The sequence below is a fragment of the Hypomesus transpacificus genome, chromosome 22, assembly GCF_021917145.1.
Source record: "Hypomesus transpacificus isolate Combined female chromosome 22, fHypTra1, whole genome shotgun sequence".
NCBI classification, from domain to species: Eukaryota; Metazoa; Chordata; class Actinopteri; order Osmeriformes; family Osmeridae; genus Hypomesus; species Hypomesus transpacificus.
Window position 1 is genome coordinate 2605444 of NC_061081.1, and position 24279 is coordinate 2629722.

Here is a 24279-nt window from a genome sequence, read left to right on the forward strand (position 1 = left end):
AGAAATATATGATTTAAATAAAACATAATGAATAATTTTTCGTTTCTTGGTACCACGTGACCCAGCTGTCAAACATGGCCCCCTCCTACTGGGTGTGAGTAACGCCAGATGATAGGGGAAAATAATTGTTGAAAGGTCGGGTGTCCATGAAGAAGACCATCAGCTAATGTCCTACACTTATTTGGTAAGTACTCATCTGCTTGATACTCATTTACAAGCGCAAATCATGGTAACCGCGTTTTGTGCGACATACAGGAGTAGCTAGTCGGCTGAATTGTGTAGCCAGTCAGCTAGCAAACTAGCTGAGCAAGCTTACTAGGGATGTAGAGTTGCTGCATCCCTAGTTGAAATTACATTAAGGCATTTCTCACAACAGTGGGAATGCCTCTAGTGCCGTGTTAGTTCTGCCGAAGGAGAAAGCATTCCTATCTGTATTATATTTATTTTCAATGGCACTCGTGATTTTATTGCACTGTCTCCCCACCCCCACCTCAATATAGAACAATAGGTTAGACCTGAGCACAGCCCACGGGAAATTCAAGCTATCCTTCGAGGTTGCCTGTAAAAAGAATTATCAAGAGTTACCGATATTACTATTCATTTTGCTGTTCGATAAAGATAGAATCCATTCGCATCCATTCGCCAAGGAAGTCTAGCGGTACTCTACCACACTAAGTAGTGTGAGCATGTGGGTGAATGATGTGGCAATGATTCATTCTACATGCTGTAGGCCAAAGTTCAGGCTTGCAATTCTGGACTGAGATAAACTGAACTGTTGGGAGACACCAGAGAGTTTACTAGGCTCATATACACTGTCCTGTATATATTCAGTTTGATTATGGAAGGGTTGTCATCATATGCTATTCAGATTGAATCTTGTTTCCGCAGATGTAACCATTTGGGCTGAAAGGAGAGTGGCAGACTGATGATGTGTGAACAAGAGAAGAACTGACCTGTCTGGCTGTCTTGTTACCACACCCATTTGGAAAACACTCTCTCCACCCGCTTTCCTTTCCCCTCCATCCATCCTTCCCTTCCCCCCTCCGCCCCTTCGTCTCTGTCCAGTGCAGTCATGCAGACCAACCCAGTGCTGGTGGAGTCTGCCGTAGTCTTTTCCATGGTGCTGTGCGTCCACACGGCCCTGTGGAACCAGCACTCCTGGTGCTGTGTGGCCCTGGTCATCCAGGCCTTCTACGTCCAGCACAAGTGGGACCGCCTGCTCAAAAACGGCGGCGCCGTCTTCCAGTTCCGCCCGTCGGCCAACAGCGGCATCGTGCCGGCCTGCATGGTGATGCCCTTGCTGGGGCTGGTGCTGAAGGAGAGATGCGCCGCCTCGGGGAACGTCTACTTTGAGCGCTTCTGCATGGTGGTGACCGTCACGGGCATGATGCTGGCGCTCTTCCTGTCTCTGATCGCGCTGGGGATCACGCGGCCGGTGCCCACCAACACCTGCGTGATCGCGGGCGTGGCGAGCAGCGCCATCCTCTACACCACCAAGCAGACCCTGACGGTGTCCGAGGTCATCGAGGTGCTGGAGGTCCTGCTGATCTTCGTGTACCTCAGCCTGATCGTCCTGTACCTGCTGCCGCGCTGCTTCACGCCGGGCGAGGCCCTGCTCATCATGGGCGCCGTCAGCTTCATCATCAACCAGCTGATCAAGCGCTCGCTCAACCTGGCCGAGGCCAAGGGCGACCCGGTGAACTACTTCCTGCCCGTGGTGGTGGTGGGCTCGCTGCTGCTGGGGGTGTTCTTCGCCCTGCTCTTCTGCTTCATGGAGTCGGAGACCTGGGTGTCGTCTCTCTTCTTTCACATGATGACGGCCGTGCTGGCCCTGGGGATCCTCATGCCCTGGCTGTCGCTGCTCATCCGCAGGCATCCCATAATGTGGCTGCTGGACTTTGTCACGTTCAACGACAAGAGACTCTGCCTGCTGGCGTACTGGGCCTTCCTCGGGGTGGTGGCCACGTGCGTGGTGCTCCACCAGAACTACCAGCGCACTTCGGGCTCCAAGAAGCACCAGGCGTCCACCGTGGTGCGGAAGTATTTCCACCTCATAGTGGTGGCGACGTTCGTCCCCGGGCTGGTGTACGACCGGCAGCTGCTCCACGTGGCGTCCGTGGGCTGCCTGGGGGCCTTCCTCCTGCTGGAGTACGTGAGGTACTTCCGTATCCGTCCCCTCGGCCAACCCCTCAGGCAACTGCTCACCTTGTTTCTGGACGAGCGCGACTCCGGGCCCCTCATCCTCACTCACGTCTACCTGCTGGTGGGGATGTCCCTGCCCATCTGGCTGTTCCCGGGCCCCTGCTCCCCCAAGGGCGTCCTCCCCGGGGCCGGAGGCCTGGTGCCCTACGCTGGGGTGCTGGCGGTGGGCGTGGGGGATACGGTGGCGTCTGTGTTCGGCAGCACCATGGGGGAGATCCGCTGGCCCGGCACCAAGAAAACCATGGAGGGCACGGCCACCTCCGTGTTCGCCCAGATCATCGCCGTGGCGATGTTCCTCATCTTTGATGGGACCATCAACCTGAACTCCAGCTACTCCTGGATTGTGGGCTCCATCACTCTGGTGGCCATGCTGGAGGCCTACACCTCCCAGATAGACAACCTGCTCCTTCCCCTCTACCTCTTCATCCTCCTCCTGCTCTGACCTGGCCAATCAGAGCACACTCAGCCACACTGGTGGCCTATCGGAGGCCAGCAGGGGTGGGAAGGTGAGGGGTCAGAGTGGAAGTGGGACAAATCCCAATACAGGGAAGCAGCTGTAGTTCCAAGAGCAATGCAGGAGATCAGGACATCATTCAACATGGGGGGAGGGCCTATGTTGTGAAGAAGTGAAGGTACGATATCATTGGTATTAATGCTGCAAAGATAATCTTCACATTTACTTGACTGTGTGGAAGAAATCACCATGGCTGTCACATGATAAGGCTTAACTATCTGAGATCTGATAACTGAGCTTTGGTCATCTTTAGCTTGCATAAATGAATGATGAGATGTAACTCATATGGTTGGCTGGTAGCCACTCCAATGTCCTCTACTGTTCTGCAGAGGTACTGTAAGCATGACGGTAGAACCGGTTGGATTCAAATACTAGCTAAGTTTCAATGTCTACACTTCCTTTTTGTTATATTTCCAGTATCCTGAGTAAGGATGCAGGAAGGGAGGGTGTGTGAGAGAGAGAAAGAGAAAAGGGATACAAACATGTGTTGTTTGCGTTGTACACAGCTATGTATTGTAGTGGAAGGTACCGACACGCTGAACCCCTTGGAACTAACCCCCCCTCTTGAAGCCCATAATCACAGGAGTTTCAGATGAACAGACGCGGCTGAAGGATATGTTTCTATAATGTGTGTGATTTGTTTTGTTATTTAATATCTCTTTTTTTTGGCTTAGGGAAGAAGGCCTACAACTTGGTACAGCCTTTTGAAGAACATGATCATTTAAGCAAGCTTGTTGAGTCAGATGGAAGTAATATATTGTATTTTGCCTTTTCTTGTTGTGGCAATATATTAAAGACTGACTGCTGGACTTGTATTCGCCTTAAAGATGTATATTTTGTATTAGTCATTACCTAGTACTGTGGATAGTGTAGGATAGGACAGCTGAAAGCATGGTCGGTTTTCAGAAGATGATCTCTGTGGGCGGGTCCAGACTTCTGTAAGACAATACTCTTAAGCATGACTTTATAATGTGAAATCCTTAACTGTAACTTGTATACAAAAAATACCCTACAGTATATTTTTTGTTGAACTGAAATCTTTTTAGGTCGACTCTTTGGTCATTGTGACCTCTCATTAATGACATACATTTTCTTGATTCTTATGCTTACTTATTTGTATATGAAAAGAATAAACGGGGCTCCCGATTGGTTTTGAATTGGATTTTGACACAATAATAGGTCCATTTTCCCTGTGTTTTAGGCTTTAATGTAAAACGTATTTATCATTACCACATTAACTAAAATAACTTGACTAGGCTAATACTGAAATTAGCACTCACATTAAATGCACTCACATTAAATGTAACACTTTGAACTAACCACTCCTCCATCATTGTAGTCATGGCAATACATTGGATTTGGAATCTCAAGCCCTCCCCCAGTTTGCAGTGCATTCCTGAGAATGTTTAAAACGATGTATGTTGTCACAACTTTTCAATGTTTATTATCAGCATGGAACCAATACATTATTTGATTTCTGTAATTAATTTAAGTGGTACTTTTTCCAATACAAACTGCTAATTTATGATATTTTGTTCAAAGTATGATTTTTTTGGGCCATATGTTTTTATCACTGCTCTTGACTGTCTGGAAACACTGGTATTGCATGGTAGATAAGCATCAATAAAGGCCTCTTCTGTTACCTCCTCTGTCCTCCTTCTCTCCTCTGAGTCTCAGGACACACTGTGGAAGGAGCAACTATCATCTGACAACACAGGTTATGTAGGACAGACATTCAACTCTGTTATTACTATATATATATATATATATATATATATATATATATATATATATATATAGATATATATATATATATAGATATATCTATATATATATAGATATATATATATATAGATAGATACATATATGTGTGAATGTTTGGAGATTATAATCTCCAAACATTCACTCATGCGACCCTTTAATCTAATTCAACTTGAATATATACAGTTATGTCTTTACACAGGCATACAGAGGGAGAACCTGTGTGACTGAGTTCATAATTAATGAGATAACCCACATGGCTAGAATGTCGTCATTCCTTTCTGTCTGCACTATTGAAACCCAGGGATTTAGTAATACTTTTCCAATTCAAGTATTTCTCACATCAAGTCTTTTTTTGCTCTGAGTATATCATCTAGACACCAAGAATGCCAAAAACAACTTTATCGGACAAAAGTATTTTGCATTTATTTAAAAATATTTTCTAAAGTAAAAGATCTGATCCAATCATGAAATGTCACACCATGGATTGTACTTTACATTTTGGTCCATTGCTCCTGTTGAATATAATCTCTGAAGATTGTGACCCCTCAGCCAAAACCATCTCCTGCTCTATGCTCTGCTTAGTATTTAGCATTACATAACTTGGATTACATTTATGGTCAAAAGGCCTACAAATATAACTACTATCTGCTGGTAGAAGAATATTGCTTTGTCATGGTCCTGTTCAGTTCCAGGGAGACTCAGACGTCCTCTGTTTCTCTCTCCCTCCCGCCGCCTGTCCTTCTGTGTGCACGGTCGTCTAAGTGTAGAGAGCTGGGAATGGAAGCTCCTCAGTGGGCTGTAACCTGGATAGGAACAGAGAACACAATGACTTGTCAATCTGCAGTACTCAACCGTTCCTATATACCCACACTACCCTGGGTACTATTATGAGTCCTGACCAGTTGTCGGGGCTCCAGCAGGTGTCCTGGGAGTCCATGATGTGGAAGGTATAGACGTGGCGGGAGGCATCGGAAGTGTTCTGGGCACTGCGGTGGACCACCTCTCCGTGGATCAAAACCACCCCACCTGAGGGACAAGGAGAGGCAGCGGGAGGGGAAACATGAGAGCTTTCCTTCACAAGAGAGAATTCATTTGGCAGGGAACAGTTCAGCAGATTCCTATGTAAGTGAGGAGGCCAGCTTCACTGTTAAGTGCCAGACGTCTCCCGGGCTTAGTCCAAACCTCTAGGCCTGGCTGTTTGACCCACAGTCACCCTGCCACCTGATTCTCACCCTGGAGTGAAGAAACGGCTCAAACTCAGTGGACACACACACACAGCCCACATATACTATATTAGACTGCACTACTCCCCACCCCCTCCCTGTCCCCTCCCCAAGCAAGCCTCTGGCCCGGTCTCATCGGCCTAGCCCTCAAGGTGACTCTGAGGTCATCGCTAAGCAACGACTCAGCTACGACTCAGCAACTCCCTGGAGGGGTCTTCCTCTGTGAGACACTTGCCTTTCTTGACTGGTGCAGGGACGAACAGCTTGTCGTCATAGCTCTGCTCTCTGCCTATGAAGTCCGTCAAGGGGTAGGTGCCTTCAGCTGTTCGCACCATCCTTCGGGAGATCCCACCTAGAAGTGGGGGAAAAAAGCAGCTATAGACAATGACTGACAGGAGTGAGGAGAACTCCGTCCAGAGAGTCCCCCTTTGTCCTTGAAGTGAGCACCTGTCCATTCCCCTAACCTGGATGTGAAAGCACGGGACAAGTGCAGGAGCCCTGTGCTTACAACCAATCCAGTGACTGAGATGACCAACACACACCGGTGGTGTCATGTGCTGCTGTGGACGGCTGCGTGCGCTGCGTGTGAGCTTGGCCGAGGGTCTCTCTTCCTACACACCACCTTACTGTTTTGGGAGCCCGGGATGAACCAGAGACAGCCGTTGTCCAGGGTGGCATCCTCAAGGGCAATCCACACCCCCATCACTCTCCCCAGGGGCTCAGTGTACAGGAAGGTGGCGTCCTGGTGGGGTGTCACTGAGAGGTGGGCAGAGGAGGGATATGAGAGAGAGAGAGACACAGAGAGACACAGAGAGAGAAAGAGAGAGAGAGAGAGAGAGAGAGAGAGAGAGAGAGAGAGAGAGAGAGTGAGAAAGAGGGAGAGAGAGAAAATGGGACACAAAGTCACCTCTGAAAAGGCTCACAGCACACCTTAACATTGCTGTGAATATCTCATTTGCACTATTTACAGACATCTTACCCTCTCCACCAATTCCTGGTTGCTGAAAAGCAATGGGTTGGCAAATGTAAAATCAGGGTTGCACAGATACACAGAGCAGTATTCAGATGAAATTAATATTCTCTATTACCTTGAAAATGTACATGCTCTGAAGAATCATAGGACTCTTCATGCCCAATTTTTTTGATATACCCTGGAGAGAGAGAGAGAGAGACAGAGAGACAGAGAGAGAGAGAGAGAGAGAGAGAGAGAGAGGGGGGGGGATGCATGTGAGTCTAATTGTATAAAGTTTGTTTCATTCATAACTCATAAGTTAGCCCAGGTCTCTCTCACCTGAATTTTGGCTGAATGAGTAACGTTCTTGTATAAAGGCTCATAGGCATGGAGAGCTGAGGGAGACAAGACCATGTCTGCATTATAAAGTGATAACGTCATTTCCATACATTCTTTAATGTTGTCCCAAATTATCTTATTGAGTTAAGGAAAACAGTGGACACAAACCGACGTTACTCACCATGCCCAATTTTGTTCAGGGAACGTTCCCTTGGCACAATGAAATCCCCTAAAATTTGAGACAGTTTTATTTTTATTTCGTTTCAGGGCAGCAGGTGAGCAAATAGCAAAGCTGATTGAAACGCATACCATCATCGTTAAAAACTCCCTTTTCGAAGAAGAACCGGATCTTATCGCCACTGGTGATAAAATAGTCTGCGTTGCCCTGCAGATGAAACGAACGTCGCTGAAGTCACATGATCTGTCCAATTATGGTCAGTTTACACAGACGAGGGGTCGACTAGTGTTTACAATATCGTTCAAACATGGACAAATGCAGTCAAAAGGAAAGAGGGCGAGAGAGCGTAGTTAATCTAAGCTAAAGGAAGAAGACAGAAACTTTACCTGCATCTTTTGTGACAGGAAGCATGGAAAAGACATATCGCAATGTTCAAATACTGTCTGATAAAACAAAAACACACATAGTTATACATAGGTTGACCCCTTGAATACCTGTGTTTTTAGTTGTTCGTCGTGATTGGTGGAGAACTGGATTCGACAGTGTTGTGGAACATCCATTCGGTTCACAATCTCGCCCATCCGCTCCCTGAGAGCGTCACATTCTTTCGGCGTGAGCAGCCCGTCAAGAACCAGGTAACCGTCCTCGCGGTACTGCCAGGGGACCATCAGAGCGTTGAACACTTAATACCTAACCTACATCTTGGACAATATATTAGTAGCCCAATGCTTCCATTTACTTTAGCAATTCGGTAGCCTTCTGTTCCTGTTACTTCTTTAGGCTGCAACTAATGTTATGTAACATGAGTCAACATAGACTCACTCAGAACACTAACAAGAGCGCGATACATTTGAACGTTATAAAAGCACGTGCACAATACATGTGACTTGTTCTCGTGCGATTTAAAAACCAGAATAAATCCAAAACAAAGCGTTGTTTTAGCTAGGCTACATTTTTACTGTCACCAACAAGGCCGACTATAAGGCGTTTACAATTAAATGTTAACGCATACCTTTTGTGCGTCTAGATCCGACAAGAAATCCATGCTTATAGTAGTTGGTTTTAATAGAGAAGCTGTAGTCATCCGGGTCTGAAAAACAGTGTGAAGAAGAGAGCGGTCTAACTCGATTAAACTGTAACCATGGTGAAGCAATAATAGGATTTTGGACTTTAACTCTTTCGTTACCTTTGCGTGGTAACGACGTGGCTGTCTTTTACATTGGTGGTGAATTTGTTTTGTCGAATCATTGCCCCAACTCCAACTTGACAATGTTTAAGTCCAAGAACCTTTTCCATGGACCATGCCATGAACTCTCCTGACCTCCGTCCGTACCCTTTATTGACCTTTTCTAGCTTAGTTTTGCATTGTGCACTGTTCTGCAAAGACTTTGATGGACTTATCTGAAAGAACTCAATGTGACGAGACAAGCGCAGATACAAAGAAAGACAGTATGGTGTTAATGTTTTATTTTATTGACATTGTTTATTTTAGAATAGTACAAAAAGTAGTAGCACTAAAATGCCCATTGGGCTTTGATAGTCTTTGTTACAGGGCTCGGGCTTCCATTCAGCCTGCTATCACCCATTTTGGCAAAGGAAAAAAAGTCATTCATAGGCATCAGTGATGAAAATACATATGATTTGTCCATTGACTCAAAAACAGCTCACATATCTTCTCGTCACATTTGTGACATGAAACAGACAGTGGGTGGGAAAGCATACAATGCAGTATCCGAGTCAGCCATATAGCATTTCAATCAGCACATATCAAGAGGATTGAGAACCAAAAATAATGTACCAAGAATCACTGTCACAAACTAATGGCCTACATACACACACATCCTCAAGGGGCTTCACAGCCATACTGTGTTAGTGTTAGACAGAAGACTGCACTCAAATCTGTTCATTTAGTTTAATGCCCATAAGACAATAAATATATTGTCTGTCACTTATAAAACTAAATAAACAGCAGCTGTTACATGGACTGGCCATGTGAAGTTAAAGGATGGTCACAAAGGGGTGGCCACAAAACCTGACTGGTTCATTTTTTCATCTGACAACGATACGTGTCTGTTACACCGTCTCCACCAGGGGGTGCTCCACCCATGCTAGTCTCATAGCAGCTATCTAAGTCGGCCTTTCTCTCGGCAGGTTTGAGGGGTTGATTAGATGCGTGGGTCGTAATGATCATGGAATGGCCTATACTTAAAGTGCTGGCACAGTGCTGTACAGAGCATTTTTCTGTGGTGGGCAAAGAAACATGCAAGCTTTTTTCTCTGGGACACACGCACACTTTCCTGTTCCCCAACCTTACCCAGGAATAACATTTGGCCTCTTTTTACATGCTTACTATGTTATGTTTTCCATAGTGACTGGCTGGAATGGTTTGTGCTTGTGTGGGTTAATGGGACTTTTAGGCAAAGAAAGCAGTTTTCTGTCTCGTGACACAACAGGAAGTCATACATCATGGAGGGAGAAACACAGACTGTGTTAAAGGTCAAGGAAAGCAAAGGGCTACTTCATGGAGACAAAGGAACTTTAGTAGGATTGTTTCCCATATGAAATGCCCACATTCAATTCTAGCCAGCTATCTACTAGCTCCAAACCAGCAGGCCTCTTCAGTCCTGCCCTGAGTTGAGATCATATGGCAATCTGTCAGCTTAGGTCGAGTAAGCAACATTATTAATCACCAGTACACAGACCAACCAGTAGGATCAGCTGCAGAGGGAGTTAAGACCTGCTTGGTCTTTGTCTTATTACTTTTTTAAAAAGGACTACGAGGAGTCTGGTAACATTTGATCACACTTGTCCATCAATACCTCGACCAGCGAGTTTGGGCTACGCTTTGCCAGCCTCTTGCCCCTTTGCATTTTAACCTGGCCTTCACCAACTATGGACAGGAGCGTTCCAGGAGATTTTCCACTGGTAGAAGAGGGGAGAGGTTCAGGTGTATAAATAAAACATATGCGCACATGTACGATGTTTTGAGGGAGATTCCAATACAGACAAACCATGTAACTAACTGGTTATAAAGATGCAGTCATCTCATCTTGTTTTATTCTTTATATCAAACATATATTTGATATATATTTTAAACAATGGATGAAATGTTGAGATAAATGCCCTGTAAAACCTGCAGCTACTGTAACTATAACCGGGAAATGAACGAGCCTACGTTATACAAGCTGTACAAGTTTAGACAAATTAAGAGGGTCAGGAATTGACAGGATGTCTGTGATCATCTTAGACAAGTTTATACATCCAGATGTAAGGCCATAGAAGTAAAACAGGTTGCTTTTCAGGAAATCCCTTTTGGTAAATCTCTTCTTGACAAAGCTATTCAACCAGTCATTACGTTTTAAGTCTTTGAATCTTGCTACTTAATACTCGAGCAGGGTATTGCATCCAACCTCGACCCAACTCTTCCAGAGTCTGTGAAGGGAGTGTGATTGTTATGTTATTTGTAGACATTGGTAAAGTTCTGCTACTCCCTAAGATCCTGTAACTACCCTCCCTCCTACACATCAGAGTGCTGGTTTAACATCCTGTTTACTGATACGGAGGAAATCTAAACACCACTCTCTCGCCCTCTCATACGTTGGCTTGCTGGAATAACTTGGGTTGTAGCTGAAAAATCTATTTCTAAATTACTGTCTCCTGTATATGTCTTAGCCACCCAGGGGTGCTGTGTAGATTCACATGCAGGTCTTTGCACGTTGCTTCTTCTTCTGTTGTCTCTTTGTTCTGTACTGATATTCAGTACTGCAAAGTACCTTGATTCTCAAAGGTTTTTCAAACAGCAGTCTTTTGGTTTGCTCCTCCGGTTATTCATTGAAATGAAAAAAAACACCATATGAAGTGAGAGTGGCACATAGTTGGCAAGTGGAGATTAGTCAGTTAGAAACTATGATCCCGTAAGTCTAATCTTCAGTCAGGACAGCAGACCCCAAACCTTAATGACCTCCCTCTGTCTTCATGTTTGTCCCTCACTTTCTCTCTCCTTTCTTGTCTGACCTCCACTGCTGACCCTTGTCCTCCCTTCTCCTCCACTCCTCTTCCTCACGGGTGCCCCTCTTCCTCAAGCCTCTCCTCCTGCTCAGACCTGATCAGCCTTGTCGGCCCTCCACAGCTGCTCCTTGACCTCCATGGGCAGGGTGTTGAACAGGTCCTCCTCCACCACCAGGCTGCTCTTCTTCAGCAGCCGGCACTCGCCCAGCTCCACGGGGAGGCACTCCAGACGGTTCCCCCGGAGCTCCAGCTGGGTCAGGCCCGTCAGCTCCCCGAAGCGGGACGGCAGGGTCTGCAGGCAGTTGCTCCCCAGGTTCAGGGTGCGGAGTTTCTTGCACTGGAACAGCTCCGGAGGAAGGGATTCAATCTGAGGGGCAGAGACGAGAACAGACAAGTAGAAGAAAGTCGAGTTCAAGTGAATTATGAGTTATGTTACACAACACTGGATTCAAAGGAAAAACAGTACTTCCTCTTTTGTCATAAACAAAGTGTTGTACTCCATAGTGAGATCAATCATTTGATTTATTTTCTAAATCATGACTGTTGCTAACAAACCTGTGGTGCTTTGGGTCCAGCAGTATCATAATAAAAAATAATGTTTTTCTATTGTTTAGAGGGGGTTGAAAGGTGTGTTTGGCATAGACTTTTTTGCTGACATAGTTGTGCACCACAGACTGGCAACAGCACATGGGGGGGGGGGATGGGAGGGTGGAACATACTGTTCCCACTATCTTTACCCAATCAGACAACAAACTTAGCTCCCTTAACCAATGATGGAGTAGCCAAAGATTCTGTCCAGAGGCAGAAAAGCCAATCAAAGGCTGGCGTTACACTCAAAGTTCAGTGTCATGTTTTAAACACGAACAGGAAACAGTCATATAAAACCAGATATGATACTACAAGGCCTTATCATAGAACTAGTTAACTACATCGAAATTGTACCATTCCATATCGAAGTATGAACAGTATAATGAACAGAAAGGACCATTGTTAAGACACAATAGCAAATTAAATAAAATGATTCAAGAAATTAAGCCAATTACAATTCCAAACAACTGGCTCAATAGAGAACCTTATATTAGACGTCGTCGTCGTCGTCGTCATCTGCCGCTTGTCCGGGGATCGGGTCGCGGGGGCAGCGACCTAAGCAGGGAGGCCCAGACTTCCCTCCCCCCGGCCACTTCCGCCAGCTCTTCCTGGGGGACCCCAAGGCGTTCCCAGGCCAGCTGAGAGACATAGTCCCTCCAGCGTGTCCTGGGTCTTCCCCGGGGCCTCTTCCCAGTGGGACGTGCCCGGAACACCTCACCAGGGAGGCGTCCAGGAGGCATCCTAATCAGATGCCCGAGCCACCTCAGCTGGCTCCTCTCGACGCGGAGGAGCAGCGGTTCTACTCTGAGCCCCTCCCGGATGACCGAGCTTCTCACCCTATCTCTAAGGGAGAGCCCGGACACCCTACGGAGAAAGCTCATTTCGGCCGCTTGTATTCGCGATCTCGTTCTTTCGGTCACTACCCATAGTTCGTGACCATAGGTGAGGGTAGGAACGTAGATCGACTGGTAAATAGAGAGCTTCGCCTTTCGACTCAGCTCCTTCTTCACCACGACGGACCGATGCAGAGCCCGCATCACTGCGGACGCCGCACCGATCCGCCTGTCGACCTCGCGCTCCATTCTTCCCTCACTCGTGAACAAGACCCCGAGATACTTGAACTCCTCCGCTTGGTTCAGGATCTCCTCCCCGACCCGGAGATGGCACTCCACCCTTTTCCGGTCGATTACCATGGCCTCAGATTTGGAGGTGCTGATTCGCATCCCAGCCGCTTCACATTCGGTTGCGAACCGCTCCAGTGAGAGCTGAAGGTCACGGCCCGATGAAGCCAACAGGACCACATCATCCGCAAAAAGCAGCGACCCGATCCTGAGGTCACCAAACCGGACCCCCTCAACACCCTGGCTGCGCCTAGAAATTCTGTCCATATAGGTAATGAACAGAATCGGTGACATAGGGCAGCCCTGGCGGAGTCCAACCCTCACCGGAAACAAGTTCGACTTACTACCGGCAATGCGGACCAAACTCTGGCACCGGTCGTACAGGGACCGGACAGCCCCGATCAGGAAATCCGGTACCCCGTACTCTCGGAGCACCCCCCACATGAGCCCCCGAGGGACACGGTCGAACGCCTTTTCCAAATCCACAAAACATGTGTAGACTGGTTGGGCGAACTCCCATGTACCCTCCAGGACTCCGCGGAGGGTATAAAGCTGGTCCACTGTTCCACGGCCAGGACGAAAACCACATTGCTCCTCCTGAATCCGAGGTTCGACAATCCGACGGACCCTCCTCTCCAGGACCCCTGAATAGACTTTCCCAGGGAGGCTGAGGAGTGTGATCCCCCTAAAGTTGGAGCACACCCTCCGGTCCCCCTTTTTAAAGAGGGGAACCACCACCCCGGTCTGCCAGTCCAGAGGCACTGTCCCCGATGTCCACGCGATGTTGCAGAGTCGCGTCAACCAAGACAGCCCTACAACATCCAGAGCCTTAAGGAACTCCGGGCGGACCTCATCCACCCCAGGGGCCCTGCCACCGCGGAGCTTTTCAACCACCTCGGCGACCTCAGCCCCAGAGATAGAAGGGCCCCCCCCGATGTCCCCAGACTCTGCCTCCACGTCGGAAAGCGTGTTGGTGGAATTAAGGAGGTCTTCGAAGTATTCCTTCCACCGATCCAGGACGTCCCCCGTCGAGGTCAGCAGCGCACCATCCCCACCGTATACAGTGTTGACAGAGCACTGCTTCCCCCTCCTGAGCCGCCGGATGGTGGTCCAGAACCTTTTTGAAGCCGTTCGGAAGTCATTCTCCATGGCCTCGCCGAACTCCTCCCATGCCCGGGTTTTTGCCTCCGCGACCGCCAAAGCCGCGTTCCGCTTGGCCTGCCGGTACACATCAGCTGCCTCTGGAGTCCTACCAGCCAATAAAGTCCGATAGGCCTCCTTCTTCAGCTTGACGGCATCCCTCACCTCCGGAGTCCACCACCGGGTCCGAGGGTTACCGCCGCGACATGCACCGACCGCCCTGCGGCCGCAGCTCCGGTCAGCCGCTTCAACAATGGAGGCCCGGAACATGGCCCATTCGGACTCAATGTCCCCGGCCCCCCCCGAGACATGATCGAAGCTCTCCCGGAGGTGGGAGTTGAAGCTCCTTCTGACAGAGGGTTCCGCCAGACGTTCCCAGCAGACCCTCACATTACGTTTGGGCCTGCCAGGCCTGACCGGCGTCCTCCCCCACCATCGAAGCCAACTCACCACCAGGTGGTGATCAGTTGACAGCTCCGCCCCTCTCCTCACCCGAGTGTCCAAGACATGCGGCCCCAAGTCCGATGACACGACTACAAAGTCGATGGCGAGCGCCTGGTGGCCGGGCCTTTTCCCATGGGGCCCGGTCGGGCATAGCCCGAAGAGACAACGTGGGACCCTCTTCCAGTGTATTAGACCATGCATTTTAAATCACATTATTCCACTTTTTTTACCGTTGCTTTCTACAGATGGATCAAATGTGTCCAGCTAAAAGACTGTTTCTGGTTACGAGTCAATCTGAACACAGCGTTTACTGATGATTACACATCCCATTTGGGTTGCTAATGTGCTACTGGCATAGTATAGGAGAGGGTTGCAGAAACCCAGAACACACCAAGGAGGCCTAGTAAACAAGGCTATTCTGGGACGCATACCGCTCTTCCAAAAGCCCAATTCTCAGTGTGGTGCCACACACAGGTACGCTGAAAAACAATATTAATAGCTTCTTTAACAGGAACCACATGACTGCACCCAAACACACGCATGCACATTTAAAAAGTGGGCTGGGTCCAATTTAAAACACTATATTAATAGCTCTTTTGACTGGAGCCATATGATCCCAAACACACGTGCACACAAACAGCTAAAGGACGGTTGTATAACTTGATGGTTGGCAGGGTTGTGCATGTTTATGACTGGAAATCAAATTCCTTGATAAACTTGACGAGTCAGCTATATTCAGTGGTATAGATACAGCGCAAGTGATGCACACGTTACAGTACAGTTGGCGGGGTCAAAAACACGAGAGAGCGTGTCTTCTGACTGACTGGTCGAGAAGAATGCTTGGATCTGTCCCGAACAACCACGCAGAACCCTTGGTCCTCTAATCCTTGCATTTTCATGCTTCATAACATTTCCAGAATTCACATTTCAGCCAGTGAAGAATTTCCTCAAGTCACATTTCAGCCAATGAGGAATGTCCTCAAGTCACATTTCAGCCAGTGAAGAATGTCCTCAAGTCCTCACCTATATTAGTTACCCCGTGGCCTTCTTACCAGACCTGGGGAATGATATGATGTAAGATGAACTCTTCCTGAGGTGTCATCTACAGGAGCCCCGCTCCCCCCGCCCCCAAGCCATCTGCTCAGCACAGTGGGTAGACAAGTGTGAAGGAGGAGTATTGAGATAGAGGTTTGCTATGTGCAAAGACTAAAGAGTTCATTCCAAACTTTCTATCTACCATATGGCAAATTGGAATCCTGCAAGCTTACCGAGTCTGTTTCACTCCATGTGTCAGTCTGATTTGTATCGTATGGACAAGCATTTGGTTTAGTATTAGAGACTGGCCAATTGGAGTGCTTTGTTATGCTCTATGGTTGTTCTAACTATGTGATATAACTGTTGCTAAGCAAACCTTTGGTTTAAGTCATGTGATTTGTTGTTCTAATCGATGGATTGATTGAATTGTGGGTGATTTAATTTGGTCATTTATATCAGACCATTTGGTGTCAACCTGAGAGATTCCGTAGAGCAAATAAAGTGAAACAAGGAGCGTAGGGATTTTTCTGGTTCAATAGGTAAGCCTAAAAAATCTATTGTATAAAGTATACTGAAATACTTTCCCTTGCTTTCTAAGTCAACCAACAGTCTTGAGCTTTGCTGTGACAGAGTGATTGTGGTAGAAAACATTTGCCTGCTCCATCACTCCATGGAGACAGAAGCTCTTATGTAGAGCCAGAAGCGTGACAGGGACATTAGCGAAACAGTAACTCCTCTGTCTCCATCAAGGAATACATTAGTTTAACTGCACACACACACACCATTGTATCAGTCCACTATTCATAAAAAAATAATATGACTTTTCAATCAAGTACACAAATGACTTGTTAAAATAATACTTTTAACACATCTTCATGTAATGACTCCATCAAAGGTTCTTGGGAGGCCAAACCTCTGGCCCTTTAACTGGAATGAGTAAAGCACAAACCAGTCAGAAAGGCCCCCTTTTCATCCCATGGCTGCTCTCAAACCTGTCTCCATGCTAATGATAAGCCCTACCCTCATGTTACCCACTACGACCTTTGAGCGTGCTCAGACATGAAAAAGTTGAAAGGAGGTGGAATAAAGGAAGAGAAATAAGTAGGAAGCAGAACAGTTAGGCCTAACAGACAAATACACACATCCCTGTTCTTGGGTTCTTACCCGGTTGGCGGTCACAGCAAAATACTGCAGGTTCTGTAGAAAGCCCACATCGGCATGGATGCTGGTCAGATTGTTGTGGCTGAGGTCCAGGAAGCGCAGTTTACGGCAGTAGAATAGCTGGCTAGGGATCTTCTCGATCTTATTCCTGTTCAGATATAGCCTCTCCAGGTTGGTCAGCGTGCCAATCTGGATGGGGATATAGGCGATCTGGTTGTACCAGAGCTTAAGGCAGACCAGCCGGTGGAGGTGCTGGAAACTGATGATCTCCTCGATGGTCTTCAGATTGTTGTCCTTCAGGTCGATCTCCTGCAGGTTGTGGAGGCTGAAGATGGAGTGGGGGATGCGTTCGAGGTCGCAGCGCATCAGCTCCAGCTCCGTCAGGTTCACCATCTTCTTCAGGCTGTTGAGGACCATCAGCTTGGTGCCCTCGTTGTTGATGGACAGCTTCTGGAGGTGGACACCCACGTCGGTCACCACCTGGGGGAGCTTGGTGAGGTTGCTCTTCAGGCGGAGGACCTTGAGCCTCTTGAGCTCCCGTAGGCCGTCAATGACGATGAAGCGGTTGTTGTCTGCGCTCAGGTTCCCCGTCAGGTGCAGCTCACTGAGGGTCTTCAGGCTGTAAATCCACAGGGGGATCTCCTTGATGTCCGTGAACTTGATGTGGAGGGACCTGAGGTTCTCCCGGAGGAAGGCCAAAGCCGGGGCCTCGATTTTGGCCGGTGTGTGGTAGAGCCACATCTCCCTCAGACTGGCCAGCTGGGCGATGATGGGGGGGATGGTGACGTCCGGGATGAGCTCCAGCTTCAGGACCTCCAGCTCCAGCAGGTCGAAGACCGTGTCCGGGATCCCGCTGAGCATGAAGAGGTGCAGCTCCAGCTTCTCCTGGGAGTTCTTGGTGATCCTCTGCCTCAGCTTCTCGAGGGTCCACTCGTTGTTGAGGTTCAGCTGCCTCAGTTTGTTCTCGCTCACCTCGGACAGGAAGACCGCGAAGCGCTTGGAGTAGAGCGGGTCGTACTGGTCGATCATGTGCAGCATGAAGGCAAAGTCGTTCTTCACGTCGGGGATGTCGCTGTAGCTGCTCTCCTCGCGGATCGACTCGAAGGAGTAGCGTTTTAGGGAACGGGTGACCATCCAGCAGAGTGTGTACATGCAGATGAGGCCATACACCCCTACCAAGCTGATGTAGAAGCAGGCCAGGATCTTGAAGAGGGTAGCTAGTGGGTGGGCACAGTGGTACATTCGGTATCCTGTCAGCCTCTCAATGTCTACCTGACAGGGGACGCTAAATTTGATGTAGCGCACGTAGTAGGCCGTGTAGCAGATGATCAGTATGAATTTGATGACTTTGATGATAGTCTGGCGGATGTAGAGTCTGTAGACTATGTCACCTTCCTCCACATGGATTCGGAACTTCTTGACCTTCTCAAAGAGAGCCTTGGCCTGCTCCCCTTCCTTCTTGTCCAGGACGCCGGTCTCGGAGCGGTCGACGATGCCCTGCTCAAGGCGGGACTTGGTCCTCTGGAGCATGGGCACGCTCGCCTCCACGTCCTCGCACAGGGAGGACGCCTTCTTGTCCGTGGAGCCGTTCATCTTCCCCAGCGGCTTGGGGTCGCTCTCCTCCACCACCGTCTCCGACAGGGCCCTCGTGGTCCAGGGAGAGTCGAAGCACTTCAGCAGGATGGAAACGAAATGCTCCAGCTTGGAACTCGTCCTGGGGAACTTGAACCAGAAGTTACTGCAGGCCAGGAAAATTAAGGTGTGGAGGAGGACCAGGTAAGGAAAGTACTTGGCGAACCAGTGCAGCTTGTTCTCGTAGCAGACCGCGTCGACATAGTTGTACTGGTGCCGGTCGAGGTCGTACTGGATGCCTTTGGGCTCCGAGGAGATGGGGATGGTGGCGTTGGCGTCGTTGCAGGATTGACCGACCACCCACTTGCACGGCAGGCAGATCATCTTGTCCTGGGTGACCTGCAGCGTGCCCCCGAACACGGCGATCATGAGCATGACGACGGAGATGTAGTCGGTGAAGACGTCCCACCATGGCTTTAGGATGCGGTACGCCGGCTGAGTATCGGCAAAGTACCGGAGCTCGGTGATAGGGATCATGATGGTTTACCTGCAGGGTGGGGGAGGTGGGGGAGTTGGGGGAGGGGGCAGAGAAAGAAGGTTTATGTTAGGTCAATGCACTGGTATGCACTGGTGTGTCATTGTACTCTAAAAGCTTACAGAAGGAGATCATGTACCAGCGTGTGTCTGAAACATGTACAACACCACTTCCACTATCCAACCAGTTTTACTTTCAGCAGTCATGTAAGGCAGAGATACACATTGGAACATGTCAGCACAACACACACACAGACTAAAAGCTCAATTAGTTGGTATTTTTGATGACTTATTTCCTGTATTTACATGCTCATCATATAAACATTATATTAGGCCCCATCACTCTCCTGCTCAACTATTTACTTCCCTTTTTGCTCACTTAAAGAAAACAGATATATTTTAATGAATTGTATCATAAATTATAATATCGCAGTCCCTTAAATTATATACAAAACAGGTCAGTTATGGATATTCATATCACAATAAATATTTGGCCAACCATTTACAGCTGAGCACCACATGAGTTCTAAGAAATGAAGAGATCATCTTTGTGCTGCTTTCCATAGAGTCCCAGTCAGCCATTTCCTGGCCACGGTACGTGTGAGTTTCCAGGTTGGTGCGCGGGGGGGGCAGTCATTATGTTTGCCTGCTGTAGACAGTCTGCTATGCGTCAGGGCAATCCCAAACATCCTGCAAGTGTGTTCATGTGTGTTCAGACAGAGAGCATGGTAGCTCCAGGAACGCAGAGCAAGCTAGATACAGAGTGCCCATAACGGCACACACGCACGGTAAAAATAGAATCATCTGAGGATTGATGTGCGTATAAAAATAAAAACTGACTAGTGCATTGAAAAAGAAAATCCATTGACTCAAAAGCAAAAAAAGAAACTTACAACTGAGCAAGGTATGGATATAAAAGAACTAGTGACTAAAAAGCCAATATGTTTAGTATCGTCTAAATTGTAAAACAATCCATGCACAGCACTATTACAATACAATGAATTTAAAATCATACCTTTAACGTGGTTGACTACGCGGGTACTGCAAGTGAAATGAGAATGAAGCTATGTTCAAAGCACACAGGAGTGTGTAGCTATATTGAACACAAAGCTTAAGACAAGGAGCCTATGGCAAGGTATCCTGAGCTCAACTGAACAGAAGATCTAGTGGCTCTTCCTTAAACATCACAACCAAGTGAAAGGACACCTGGCTAACAGCAGTAAAATGACCACAACAAAATAAAAAAAAGTTTTAACAAAAGAAGTATTCAAATTCAAATAGACCTTTTAACAGGGGTTTTCATGCTATGGTTATAGCCTACTCAAAGTAACGGCTTGGGAAGACAAAGGAACTTGTGTGCACATTTTTGTCAGTAAAACTCTAAATCTAAACCCATCCAACACTAAAACTCTGTCGGAAATTGAGTTAAATGTATTTATATATAAATTAATGTATCAAGAATATTAAACATGACTTCTGAAAGCAAATAGTGTCCATTCTTTTCTTATTCTTCGTTCGATTATCTTCCTCTCCTACTTTTGTGCCAGTCCCCAGTGGGTGTGGTTACGTATCTGTAGAGAAGTATACACCTCACACCCCACCCTCTAAACCCCACCCCTGGTTAGCATACAGTCACCAGGGTGAGACGTTTGCAAAGGTATCGTGTGACAGGGTCATCAGCTCTCAAACTTGCATATTTGATATACCAGTGTCACACACTGCCTTCCAGATCTCCTAAGTGTGTGAAATGAAGAACTAAAGAAGATTCTAGACTGCAGCAAGACCTGGCATCAACCCAAACTTACCTCATAGCCCCTCTAGGAGTTCTGATCTTCTGCAGCCAGACAGCACGTGAAATGGAAGAGAACATAACCATGGGGCATTCCTCTGGGAATTAATCATTACTCACACACACACACAGCGTAGGCTCCTTCTCAGAACTCCCCCTGTCCTACTGTAACTTCCCCATTTCCCTGAAGGGATCTGACCACCAGAGTGAACACCCACAGTCGGTTACACACTTAAACATGTTTTCTAGATCTTTATCTTAAAATACAAATGCGACTATTTCCTGGGGTAAGAAGATATCTTAGGTGGGTGTCATCGGAACACACACAAACTGTGTGTGTCTGACATTGTGTCTGTGTTGTACGCGTTCATCTGAATCATATATCCTGTTTCTGTCTGTGGATACACACAAACCTTCACCTTCCAAATGTGCCCAATCATCACAAATATAACATCTTCAAAATGAACAAAATCCTTACTAATGCATTTTCCTTTCCTCTTCCCATCCTATACGAGATTCAAGACTTCTCCAAAAGTGTCCTCTTCAACGTCTGTCCTCCCCTCCTAACACGACCCCCCCCCCCTCTTCGACCCCGCCCCAAACCAACAGGAAGCGGGTTGAGGGAGTGTGGTTTCACAAAAGAGCTTTATCCAGTCCAAACCAGAATGTCTGAGGACTGAGAAGCCATCTTAATTCTTTCCCCTGGAACTTGGCTTCCCTGTATAGCACGATGCAGCCTCACCTAACTAAATACACACGCTCCCTGTTTTGACTCAAAAGCTACATTCGCCCCCCCTGCCGTTACTTCAGCCTAGTGAAAACAAGTCAGGCTGGTCGTGTTCCCAGTCAAGCTGCTGCGACTTACAATCGTGTCTGTGTCTGAGGGGTTTGGTAACTCAATGTGTATTTGGAGACTCTGACAGCCGGACGGTCGCCCCCCCCCCCCTCGGCCCCCCCCCACGCTGTGACTTTGCACAAACCGTATCAGTGGACAGGCAGAGCCATTGCTGGCTCCATCCGACACCGTCATGGGAGTTTGTAAGATCACTATTGCAGCTGGATGAATCATTCATTTTCTTTCGAGCTTCATCTGGCGTCAGTGTAACCTAGATGGATCTAGTCCGTCCTGGATCAGAGGGAAAACAACATCACTATTCCTATTAGAGTACAACACATGAGCTTCTGGTTCATTTACTCTGGACAAATATACCCGTTGCCTTGGACCTTTGTATTGGGATGAATATTTCTGCTAAGTTACAAAAATGTCCATGTTGAAATGTAGATAGTATATATGTAGTAGTACACCAAAAGATGCCAACTCCCCCTATCTGCCTGCCTGCCTCGGTCTGTCCATCCACCTGCCCCTTCCCCCCTCCCCATTACTGAGGCATCAGACACTGTCTTAACTTCCCCTCAGAAACATCTGACAGACTGTCTCTTGGGAAACCCTCTCCTAGGTGTTTACTATAGCAAAGACTGTGGGCTCTCTGCTACACTGTTCTGTCCTGTACGTCTGAAAAAGAGGGACCTGGCCACAACTGCTGTTTATTTATGTAGGTAATTTAGTAGGTGGATTAAAGTAACCTGATCACGCCCAGGAACAGAGTGGCTTTTGTGGGATGGTAGGGGGCATTGACAGGATCTTAGAGGGGGAACATATCATTTTGGCTATCGAGGAGCACAAATGATACCCACCATGATAGCTACAGTAAATGTCTCAACAACCCTCAACTCTAATTATCTTCAGCTTAGTCAGTCCTCTCTCCAGCTACGTATAGCCGGTTCCAGAGTCAGCTGCCCCCATCTTTCTTGACTAATGACGACTTTCCACTGAATGCAATACATACCGTCCTCCATAGCAACACTACCAGCTCCAAGTCTATCTTGTATACAGAGCACAACCAACCAACCTCTAACCCCTATCTCGGTCCAGGTAGAGTTCATCCACCTGGAGACAAAGCTGCCATTGTCCAGGCACAGCCTTCGTCCAGGTGTAGTGAGCGGGAGGGGGAGACAGAGAGAGGCCAGGGGCATTGAACACACAGACAGAGCCAAACTACTGCTGAACCAAGGACTATTCTACCAAGGATGACATTGGCGTATTACAGTACGACACAGGCCAACAAGTCAGAGATGGCGGTTGGACTATGTCTTCCTCTTTTCAAACATGTTTTTCTATCTGTTTCTGTGATGCAGATAGTTACCACAAAGAATCAGACTCAGAAAAAGCACTGTATTTAGTCTAGCGGGTTACCATGACATCAAGAACACACACACCCCTACAACCTGTTCCATGTCTAGCCAGTGAGCCAGTGACACAGTTACATAACAGAAGCATCTCCATCTTCTAGCCCAAACCCGCCCACCCCCCACTCATCATACTGGTACATACTTGTCCACTGACGCACACACTAATAAATAACCATGCAAGTGTAGGAGCTCATTATGCCTACACCCCCCCTCCCCCCCCAGGAAGGACCAGCCCTGTGGATGTATTATCTGGACAACACAATAGCCTGCAAAGAATATAGGCTATGTGACAAAAGTTAATAACAGTTAACTTCAAAAGCAGCGCTTACTTTCATGAGATGAAGACATCGAATTGTGTAGCCCAAGGGTGGCGGCAGGATTCAGTTCCAACACGTCTTAAAAATCCAACTACGAGTCTGTATTTGAGAGAATTCTCAAAAGTCATCCAGCGGTTTATAGAAATTATGGGCTGGCAAAGCTGTCGGCTACAAGAGGCCACTGACACATACTGTCTTGAGTCCAGTATAGACCCAATTCTTCTGCGTGTAGGTTTATAATTTGGCCTACGATTACGACGACAACCTATATCTTGTCGTTGCTGCCAGAAAAAAACTAACCTATTCATTAGCTTCATCTTATTTAAACACAAACACGACTGTACGAGTCTGGTGTGGCGTTCTGCCAATCACTTTTAAGACACGACAGAACAGTAGCGTAATGCATCGGCTAATGCACGCCGGCTGGTTATGGCACGTGTGCGGCTTCAGTACAATTTATTGTTGATAACGAAGCACCCCAAGTTAACGTGCTATGTAAACATATTAATATCTGTGTTATCGCTTATTTACGATTCATTTAACTAACATCTTACAGTCAGGTTCTTTAGCAGAGCTTCCCAACAGCACCCAATCAACACCTCAGTGACGGGAAGCGATGTCATATTATACAGCCAATCTCTCATTCAAATACAGCAACAGTACCACCAACTACCGTGTACAGACAACTTACCTAATTTGTAGCAGGTACTGTCTTTCTCCTCTCCCGCATGTAATTGATACATTTCTTAAGATTTTCAAAGACGGACAACGTTCACCACCCGTGCCACGGTGGAAAAACTCTGAGGGAACAGGCGTCTCCACCCAGGAAGTTGTGTCACAGAAACATGGGACCATCGCGCTCCAATGCCTTCACACTGCGTTTGCACCGAGTGCGTCAGTTTCTAGCAGCACCACTCCTCATACGCCGAGGCAGCTTCAGCTGAAAACCTACAACACTAAGGACACATCTCGATATTGTTGCGCATAGTGCGTACAGTACTCATAGGTTATGCGTTGCGATAGTGTACAATTGGTTGTAATTATGTTATTCACCAAACCTAAGGGCAACTGTTCAAAACACTATGACAAACCCATGAGCAATTGATTATATGATTATAACAAATAGCTGTGTCCTGACTTTATACAGA

At 47.4% G+C, this 24279-nt stretch overlaps 3 protein-coding genes across 9 annotated transcripts; 1 reads left to right on the plus strand and 2 right to left on the minus strand.

The window, feature by feature from the left end:
- The first annotated feature begins 77 nt into the window (after positions 1 to 77).
- Positions 78 to 4443, plus strand: dolk (dolichol kinase). The gene is made up of 2 exons (XM_047044927.1): positions 78 to 184; positions 889 to 4443. The coding sequence occupies exon 2, from the start codon at positions 1073 to 1075 to the stop codon at positions 2642 to 2644; it is 1572 nt and encodes a 523-aa protein (XP_046900883.1). The 5' UTR covers positions 78 to 184; positions 889 to 1072; the 3' UTR covers positions 2645 to 4443.
- A 438-nt stretch (positions 4444 to 4881) lies between these two features.
- On the minus strand, positions 4882 to 8334 carry phyhd1 (phytanoyl-CoA dioxygenase domain containing 1). The gene is made up of 11 exons (XM_047044586.1): positions 8185 to 8334; positions 7667 to 7825; positions 7304 to 7379; positions 7176 to 7223; positions 6995 to 7050; positions 6792 to 6854; positions 6683 to 6704; positions 6331 to 6459; positions 5939 to 6055; positions 5380 to 5506; positions 4882 to 5283 (listed from the first exon to the last, which is right to left on the minus strand). Exons 1-11 carry the CDS (start codon positions 8254 to 8256, stop codon positions 5238 to 5240), a joined length of 915 nt encoding a protein of 304 aa, XP_046900542.1. The 5' UTR covers positions 8257 to 8334; the 3' UTR covers positions 4882 to 5237.
- Positions 8335 to 8624: 290 nt separating this feature from the next.
- lrrc8aa (leucine rich repeat containing 8 VRAC subunit Aa) lies at positions 8625 to 24002 on the minus strand. Of its 7 annotated transcripts, XM_047044581.1 has the most exons (6): positions 23823 to 24002; positions 23144 to 23230; positions 21545 to 21690; positions 20581 to 20609; positions 16673 to 18788; positions 8625 to 11547 (listed from the first exon to the last, which is right to left on the minus strand). In XM_047044581.1, exons 5-6 carry the CDS (start codon positions 18776 to 18778, stop codon positions 11269 to 11271), a joined length of 2385 nt encoding a protein of 794 aa, XP_046900537.1. In that variant the 5' UTR covers positions 18779 to 18788; positions 20581 to 20609; positions 21545 to 21690; positions 23144 to 23230; positions 23823 to 24002; the 3' UTR covers positions 8625 to 11268. The 7 variants fall into 7 exon arrangements, with proteins under 7 accessions (XP_046900537.1, XP_046900541.1, XP_046900536.1 ...); XM_047044585.1 differs by lacking the exon at positions 23144 to 23230; XM_047044580.1 differs by lacking the exons at positions 20581 to 20609; positions 21545 to 21690.
- Positions 24003 to 24279: the final 277 nt, after the last annotated feature.